This window comes from Phoxinus phoxinus (assembly GCF_949152265.1).
Source record: "Phoxinus phoxinus genome assembly, chromosome: 2".
NCBI classification, from domain to species: domain Eukaryota; kingdom Metazoa; phylum Chordata; class Actinopteri; order Cypriniformes; family Leuciscidae; genus Phoxinus; species Phoxinus phoxinus.
Genome location: NC_136877.1, coordinates 53,908,334 through 53,918,333, shown reverse-complemented (window position 1 = coordinate 53,918,333; position 10,000 = coordinate 53,908,334). Strand labels below are relative to the sequence as shown.

Sequence of the window (10,000 nt, the reverse complement as noted above, 5' to 3'; positions counted from 1 at the left end):
CAAATCTTGTTCTTGTTAACACTGATTGAGTTAAAGGTATCGTTCATACAGTACGGAAATAAATAGTGATAAAATACGATACAAGACTATGCTAAACTAAATTAAAAGACACAATGCTTAAAGGGATAGTTCCCCAAAGATGAAAACTAGCCCATGATTTACTCGCCCTCAACTCATCCTAGGTGTACATGACATTGTTCTGTCAGACGAACACAATCTGAGATAACTCTGAAAGAAGAATATCATATACACTAGGATGACTTGAGGGCGAGTAAATCATGGACTAATTTGTGGGTGAACTGTCCCTTTAATATGAAACATGACGATGAGATGCACATTATATGAGAGGCCTGACTGGATAACTGAGCTGTAGTTGATGCCGGATCAGAGGTTTGGATCCGCTTCTCCGCCCGACTCTGATCGCTGTGGTGTGTTTCCTCCGTCTCTGCAGGTCGGCAGCTGACGATCTTCAACAGCCAGGCGTTCATTAAGGTGGGCGGCGGAGAGAAGGGTCGTAACTTCCAGGGTCAGATCTCGGGTCTGTATTATAACGGCCTGCAGGTGCTGAAGCTGGCGGCCGAGGGCGACCCGAACGTTCAGGTGCAGGGGAACCTGCGTCTGGTGGGAGACGTGCCCTCGGTGATGACGACCGACACCACCTCCACCACGCCGCTCGCAGACATGTCCACCACCATCATGGAGACCACCACCACCATGGCCACCACCACCACACGCAAGCAGCGCTCGCCCACCATGAGGGACAGCGTCACGCAGGTCAGTGAGAAGATCCAGGCACCTAAAGTTCTTCTTCTTGGTCCGGGTCACTTTCTCAAGGCAACATCTCAAAGCGTACCAAAATGTGTTCACGCAAGTAAACACTCGAAAACACTGGGATAAAAACAACCCAGCTGACACATTAAGGGCCCTGGTTTAACGATCTGAAGCGCAAGTATCAAACGCAAGTAACTTTGTGGGCGGATCTCGCAAATCTAAAATGTGTCGGTCTGAAGTCGCTTCATTATTCATAGGTGTGGTTTGGGCGTAACGTGAAATAAACCAATCAGAGCGTCCTCTCACATTCCCTTTAAGAGCCGGCGCGCTTGTTCCACGGCGGATCGCCAGTGCACGCAACTTACATGATGGTAACGTGATCTCACAGTCTTCAGAATTCCTGGTTCTTGACAGACAACCCACTGTGTCAGATGTGCTTATATACAGATGTGTCTCGCCATTATTGAGCAAACAGGGTTGATCCGTCATCACTACAATTAGCCTGAATAATTTGGGTAAATGTGTTGCTAGATTTATGCCTATTTCTTCACATCTTCATGGACACCACAATGATCTCCCTCGGGTGGTAATATTTGTCCTTGTAATCATGTATGGTTTGCAAAAATATGAACTGCTGTGTCTGTGTAGATGAGAGAAGCAAAGTGTGTGTGTTGTGCACACGCTACATTATGGCCAAGCATGCGCCCTTAAAATAGCATCTGAATAACACACCGCTGACTTTGGACTCGGCTTCTCCTGGTCAGTGGCGGAGTTGTTTTCTGAAACTGCACAATAACACCAGGGAACGTTTGCGCCGGAACACACTCCTCTTTTCACTGAACAAGAGCACCGCCCCCCCGAACAAGAGCACCGCCCCCCCGAACAAGAGCACCGCCCCCCCGAACACACGTTCATTCCCTAATTTACCGACGTGCGTCTGTGGAGGGAAGAGTCCGCTGTGCGCGGGTGCAGAATAGCAATGCGTCGGCGATAACATGCGTCGGCGTACAAAGTAAATTGCGCTGGTGTGTCAGTGTGTGTCTCGATGGCGGTTTGATTCAGAAAGATTCATTGGTAGAATTAGCTTGGTTTCTTCATCCTGGTCCAGATGTTTTCAAACAATACGCATGTAAAGCTGTCGTGACTATACTGTTCTTACAGTCTCTAAATAACCTATAAATGTCAGATATACAGCAGTAACCCGCAGCCATCTTAAATGTTATCATGACTTCTTCTGCGTATGACTAAACTGCTGAACTGTACTGTAACTCATCAGATGCGAGTGTTTGCCTTCGGTTATTAGTTTTCTCTTCGTGCGTTATGCTCTGAAAGCGCAGTCAAATCCAGCTGAATAGTTCACAAACAGGAAGATGAGACATTTGATTATGGCAACAAAATGTTCACGAATGAGTCACCATCAGCCTGAGCAAAACACGGCATATTAATATCTGAGAAACAAAACCGCAACGCTTTCCTTTCCATTGGGAACCGAGTCTGTTAGTGCGTTCACTGGGGACCAAAGAAACTTTACTGAAATGTCATGTCGTGTTTACGGAGAACATGTGAAACTGAAATATGATTTTGATCCGGGCGCCCCAAATGATGTAGTCTCCAATTAATATCACTTTATTAAATAAATAAGAGAACAAACACTCCAGGCTTCTGCAGCTTCTCAAAACTAATTAAAAGAAACACGAGAAGTTTGTCCTGCGGCTGCGTCAGGGAAAATAAATCTGCTTTCAGTGAGTCAAACACACACAAATAAATCTGCTTTCACTGAGTCAAACACACGATCAGTGAGTCAAACACACGATCAGTGAGTCAAACACACGATCAAATCAGTGAGTCAAACACACACAAATAAATCTGCTTTCACTGAGTCAAACACACGATCAGTGAGTCAAACACACGATCAGTGAGTCAAACACACGATCAGATCAGTGAGTCAAACACACGATCAGTGAGTCAAACACACGATCAGTGAGTCAAACACACGATCAGATCAGTGAGTCAAACACACACAAATAAATCTGCTTTCACTGAGTCAAACACACGATCAGTGAGTCAAACACACGATAAGTGAGTCAAACACACGATCAGATCATATAGTCAAACACACGATCAGTGAGTCAAACACACGATAAGTGAGCCAAACACACGATCAGTGAGTCAAACACACGATCAGTGAGCCAAACACACGATCAGTGAGTCAAACACACGATCAGATCAGTGAGTCAAACACATGATAAGTGAGTCAAACACACGATCAGATCAGTGAGTCAAACACACGATCAGTGAGTCAAACACACGATCAGATCAGTGAGTCAAACACATGATCAGATCAGTGAGTCAAACACACGATCAGATCAGTGAGTCAAACACACGATCAGATCAGTGACTCAAACACACACAAATAAATCTGCTTTCAGTGAGTCAAACACACACAAATAAATCTGCTTTCACTGAGTCAAACACATGATCAGATCAGTGAGTCAAACACACGATAAGTGAGTCAAACACACGATCAGTGAGTCAAACACACGATCAGATCAGTGAGTCAAACACACGATAAGTGAGTCAAACACACGATCAGTGAGTCAAACACACGATAAGTGAGTCAAACACACGATCAGTGAGTCAAACACACGATCAGATCAGTGAGTCAAACACACGATAAGTGAGTCAAACACACGATCAGTGAGTCAAACACACGATCAGATCAGTGAGTCAAACACACGATCAGATCAGTGAGTCAAACACACGATAAGTGAGTCAAACACACGATCAGTGAGTCAAACACACGATCAGATCAGTGAGTCAAACACACGATCAGATCAGTGAGTCAAACACACGATCAGATCAGTGAGTCAAACACACGATCAGATCAGTGAGTCAAACACACGATCAGATCAGTGAGTCAAACACACGATCAGATCAGTGAGTCAAACACACACAAATAAATCTGCTTTCAGTGAGTCAAACACACACAAATAAATCTGCTTTCACTGAGTCAAACACATGATCAGATCAGTGAGTCAAACACACGATAAGTGAGTCAAACACACGATCAGTGAGTCAAACACACGATCAGATCAGTGAGTCAAACACACGATCAGATCAGTGAGTCAAACACACGATCAGATCAGTGAGTCAAACACACGATCAGTGAGTCAAACACACGATCAGATCAGTGAGTCAAACACACGATCAGATCAGTGAGTCAAACACACGATCAGATCAGTGAGTCAAACACACGATCAGTGAGTCAAACACACGATCAGTGAGTCAAACACACGATCAGATCAGTGAGTCGAACACACGATCAGATCAGTGAGTCAAACACACGATCAGATCAGTGAGTCAAACACACGATCAGATCAGTGAGTCAAACACACGATCAGATCAGTGAGTCAAACACACGATCAGATCAGTGAGTCAAACACACGATAAGTGAGTCGAACACACGATCAGATCAGTGAGTCAAACACACGATCAGTGAGTCAAACACACGATCAGATCAGTGAGTCAAACACACGATCAGATCAGTGAGTCAAACACACGATCAGATCAGTGAGTCAAACACACGATCAGATCAGTGAGTCAAACACACGATCAGATCAGTGAGTCGAACACACGATCAGATCAGTGAGTCGAACACACGATCAGATCAGTGAGTCAAACACACGATCAGATCAGTGAGTCAAACACACGATCAGATCAGTGAGTCAAACGTTGAGTTATGCATATAACTACTGTTCCCAGAAGGAGGGAAACGAGGTACAGCACATGACTATGGTATATCGCACGCTAGCGCCGTCTACTGAAGACACCTTTATTCACGCCTGAAAGGCCAATGACACATAACGAAGTGTATATATGCACAGCATATAAATGCAGTCGTATTTCCTTTGTTCAGTCCAGCTCTTCACCGGGACCCCGACTGCGTGGGGCGCAGGGGTGTTGTACCTCGTTTCCCTCCTTATATTCAGCATAACGCAACATTCCCATTCAGTCGGTCAACTCGGTACAACACATGACTATGGGACATACACTCACCTAAAGACCTGAGACAGCAGGTCCTGCATAGGGAATAACACCATAGTGTCCTTAACAGCAATGTCAGGATATTTGTTTACCATGTCTTTGCTGACCAGTAAGAAGTCACCTAAAGTGTCCGACCCTCTGGGCTATGCATGTGACGGGGCATTCATCCCCAGCGGGGCACTCCTGTCCATAATCAAGAAAACACAATGTTTTCTGCAAACCTAAAAAGATCCACATCGGACTTGCCAAAACCGATTCTAGATCTGCGGCACAATTCAGGTGTGCACATGCCACTCCAGGGCCACATCTGTGCCACTTGCAGCCGGGACAGTGAGGGAGTACCCCTTGCCTGCTTATACACGACCACTGTCGTATTTTTCATTCTGAATTACAGGTTTGCCCTGTTAGGCCAAGTGTTTCATTATCAGGGGAACTACTCCAAAAGGTGATGTGACGCTCTTACAGCACTGGTGTCACCACTCTGCTCTCACAAAGTTTCTCGTTCATCTCGTGACGCATTTATCGTCACTACTACACATGATGTAACTCTGCCCAGGGAAATTCCTTATGTCAACAGATTGAGGTTTCCCAGGGTAGGTATTGGAGCCTGAATGCACAACGGCGCTACTGATAAATGCTTAAAAGTCGCGTGGCCTACAGCAAGCTACCGAGTGCCCAGTGCCAGCACTGCACATACAAAGAGGAGAATCCAGCTGTACTACTGCTATTGAGGCCATGAGCCCCAGCAGTCTTAATACTGTAAGAAGAAGAAAACGCGCTTGCCTCTCCAGCCAAAACTGAGCCAGACAACTGCTAAAACCGTCTGCCCTCTGTTCTGCTCTGCTTCTATCTCTAGACCGAGATTTAACAGACCAAGATATAATAGCCCCTTTTAAGATTATCTGGAATCCCAGAGCTTGTAAATGTAAAACAAGCGCATGTGTTTGTAACACTGCTTGTTTCCTGCTGTCTTCAGCCAGGAGCAGTTCGTCCAAATAGGTGAAAAAAATGATGCTCTGATGGCAAAGTAGGACCAACACCGCTTCTTGCAGAAATGCACAGTGGCATTTCCCTCGACGGAGACCTCAGAAAATGTGGATTGTGGCAATATGCATCAGCAAATCCACTGATGTAAGCCATCCTGAGGATGCAGAGGGCATAACAGGGGACATACTGCAAGCATTTGTGAACTTGTAGCACATTCAAGTGTTCGTTCATCTGCGGTAAATCTAAGATAGGGTGCTAAACCCTCTTTGTTTGTTTTTTTGAGGGGGAATTAATGCCTGAAAAAAACTATTCCTCCTCTGTCGGCACACGGCCAGACTGCGAAGTTAGCGATTCTAATGCTTTCTTTTTGACAATCAAACACATAAGGCCTTGTTTGCTGAAAACACATTTATTTTATTGACAACTTACTCAAAAATGAACCTGCTATCTTGCAAGGTTATTTCTATCCAATCTGGATAGATCTACAGGCGGGTTCTCAGAACTGTTTCTACAGGAGTCAAATACAACCTGCAAGCTTCTCTGTATCGGGGCAGGTCACTTGACCAACAAACTTGGTTGCCGCTGACCAATACAGATAAATGCCAGGGCCATCACTTCACTTCCACCAACCTCGGGGAGCCGTGAGCTGTCCTGCTTAAAATATATATATACGTCAGAGCTTTCCTTGCCCAATGCATCCAGCGAGACAGAATTCAAACTCATGGCAGTTTTCAGACTCAGGTTTTCTTGTGAATGTGGGATGTTTGAACATTTTGTTTGAGAAAAATGTATTAGCCATTCGTTAGCAAAGCTGAACTTGTGCTAGAAGCTTTCTCTTTCTGCCTTAAGTTTCGACAAGAATCACCACCGTGGGGTTTTCTTCTTGTGAAAATGTGGCATGATGGTGTTCTAACAGCACGGTGAAGAGCTGGACTGAACAAAGGAAATGACGCATACGACTGCATTTATATGCTGTGGGCAGGAGCCCCGCCCACTTCGTCATGCGTCATTTCAGGCGTGAATAAAGGTGTCTTCAGTAGACGGCGCTAGAGCGCGATATACCATAGTCATGTGCTGTACCGAGTTGACCGATTGAATGTGAACACACGATCAGATCAGTGAGTCAAACACACGATCAGATCAGCGAGTCAAACACACGATCAGATCAGTGAGTCAAACACACGATCAGATCAGTGAGTCAAACACACGATCAGATCAGTGAGTCAAACACACGATCAGATCAGTGAGTCAAACACACGATCAGATCAGTGAGTCGAACACACGATCAGATCAGTGAGTCGAACACACGATCAGATCAGTGAGTCAAACACACGATCAGATCAGTGAGTCAAACACACGATCAGATCAGTGAGTCAAACACACGATCAGATCAGTGAGTCAAACACACGATCAGATCAGTGAGTCAAACACACGATCAGATCAGTGAGTCAAACACACGATCAGATCAGTGAGTCAAACACACGATCAGTGAGTCAAACACACGATCAGTGAGTCAAACACACGATCAGTGAGTCAAACACACGATCAGTGAGTCAAACACACGATCAGTGAGTCAAACACACGATCAGTGAGTCAAACACACGATCAGTGAGTCAAACACACGATCAGATCAGTGAGTCGAACACACGATCAGATCAGTGAGTCGAACACACGATCAGATCAGTGAGTCAAACACACGATCAGTGAGTCAAACACACGATCAGTGAGTCAAACACACGATCAGTGAGTCAAACACACGATCAGTGAGTCAAACACACGATCAGTGAGTTAAACACACGATCAGATCAGTGAGTCGAACACACGATCAGATCAGTGAGTCAAACACACGATCAGTGAGTCAAACACACGATCAGATCAGTGAGTCAAACACACGATCAGTGAGTTAAACACACGATCAGATCAGTGAGTCGAACACACGATCAGATCAGTGAGTCAAACACACGATCAGTGAGTCAAACACACGATCAGTGAGTCAAACACACGATCAGTGAGTCAAACACACGATCAGTGAATCAAACACATGATCAGTGAGTCAAACACACGATCAGTGAGTCAAACACACGATCAGATCAGTGAGTCGAACACACGATCAGATCAGTGAGTCGAACACACGATCAGATCAGTGAGTCGAATACACGATCAGATCAGTGAGTCAAACACACGATCAGATGTAAATCATCTGTTTATTATATTAATATATAGTAAAGTGTAATTTATTTCTGTGATCGCTGAATTTTCAGCATCATTACTCCAGTCTTCAGTGTCAAGTTAAGTCATCTTCATTTATACAGCGCTTTTAACAATATAGATTGTTTCAAAGCCAGTGATCAGTGATAATAGGAAATTAAAGTAACAGAGATTGTTTAGGCTTTACAGCAGCTCTAGAATACGGTTATTGTCCAGCTAAAGTTAGTTTTAATTGATTCACCTCCTCCCAATGATCATTAGTTATTAACTTAGTGGCCGCTAACACGACACTGTTCTAACAGAAAACCCTTAATGCGATCCGGCCGCTCATTTGCACAAAACAGTGCCTGGGTCTCGAGAACGCAAACCATGACATTGGTTCCAAGGAAAAGCCTTGAAAAATGTATAATACAGAATTTTTTATCGCTTCCGCATAGCCACGTGAACCGGAATTATCCCGACAACGTTTTATCTGTACAGAGGTAAAGTGACACTTCAGCACTGCGGTGTCGTCGGGTCCAGGTAAAGGTCCTTCATTAGATCTGGATACTGGATGAACTGACAGAGTGTGTCTGCTACCCGGACAATGTTAGGAAGACTGTTCCAAAGTTTTGGTGCTAAATAGGAAAAGGATCTACCGCCAGCAGTCGATTCTGATATTCTAGGTATTATTAACTGGCCGGAGTTTTGAGATGGCAGTAGACGTGAAGGACTATAATGCGTTAAGAGCTCGCTCAAGTACTGCGGAGCTAAACCATTTAGTGCTTTGTAAGTAATCAGCAATATTTTAAAATGTATACGATGTTTAATAGGCAGCCAATGCAGTGTTGACAGAACGGGGCTAATATGGTCATACTTCCTGGTTCTGGTAAGAACTCGAGCGGCTGCGTTTTGAACTAGCTGTAGTTTGTTTGTTAAGCGTGCAGGGCAACCACCCAGTAGAGCATTACAATAATCTAGCCTTGAGCTCATAAACGCATCAACTAACTGTTCCGCATTTGTCAATGAGAGCATATGACGTAATTTAGATATATTTTTAAGATGGAAAAATGCAGTTTTACAGAAGCTAGAAAGTGACTTTCAAATGAAATATTGGTATCAAAGAGCACACACACACACACAGGTTCCTAACCGACGACAAAGACTTAACAGAGCATCATCAAGTGTTAGGCAGTACTCTAGGTTATTACGTGTGGAAGTTTTTTGTCCAATAATTAGAATCTCTGTTTTTTCAGAATTTAGTAGTAGGAAATTGCTAGTCATCCAGTTTTTTATATCAGTTATGCATTCCGTTAATTTTGTGAATTGGTAAGTTTCGTCAGTGCGTGAAGAACGTGAAAAACTAATGCCATGTTTCCTAATGATATCTCCTAATGGTAGCATGTACAGAGTGAACAGCAGCGGTCCTAGTACTGAGCCTTGTGGTACGCCATACTGAACTTGTGATTGATAAGACATCTCTTCATTTACTGCTACAAACTGATAACGGTCAGATAAGTATGATTTAAACCATGCTAGTGCAATTCCACTAATGCCAATATAATGTTCGAGTCTATTTAAAAGGATGTTGTGGTCAATGGTGTCAAATGCAGCACTAAGATCCAGTAATACTAATAGAGAGATACAACCACGATCGGATGATAAGAGCAAATCATTTGTGACTCTAACGAGAGCTGTCTCGGTACTATGGTACGGTCTAAATCCGGACTGAAAATCCTTGCAGATATCATTTCTTTCTAAATAGGAACACAGTTGTGAGGATACTGCTTTTTCTAATATCTTTGACAGAAAAGGCAGATTCGAGATCGGCCTGTAGTTGACTAATTCTATAGGATCAAGTTGCGTTTTTTTAACAAGCGGTTTAATCATAGCTAGCTTAAAGGTTTTTGGTACGTATCCTAGAGACAAAGATGAATTAATGATATTAAGAAGAGGATCTATGACATCTGGAAGCATCTCTTTCAGCAGCTTAGTCGGTATAGGGTCTAAC

General features: G+C 43.9%; 1 protein-coding gene across 6 annotated transcripts in view; it reads left to right on the top strand.

Moving 5' to 3' along the window:
• nrxn2b (neurexin 2b) overlaps positions 1-10,000 on the top strand; it is a 249,335-nt gene that overhangs the window by 220,564 nt on the left and 18,771 nt on the right. For all 6 annotated transcript variants that reach the window (XM_079603466.1, XM_079603464.1, XM_079603465.1 and 3 more), the window contains one exon: positions 452-774. In XM_079603466.1, coding sequence (XP_079459592.1) covers positions 452-774 — 323 coding nt within the window. The remainder of the gene's footprint in view (positions 1-451; positions 775-10,000) is intronic.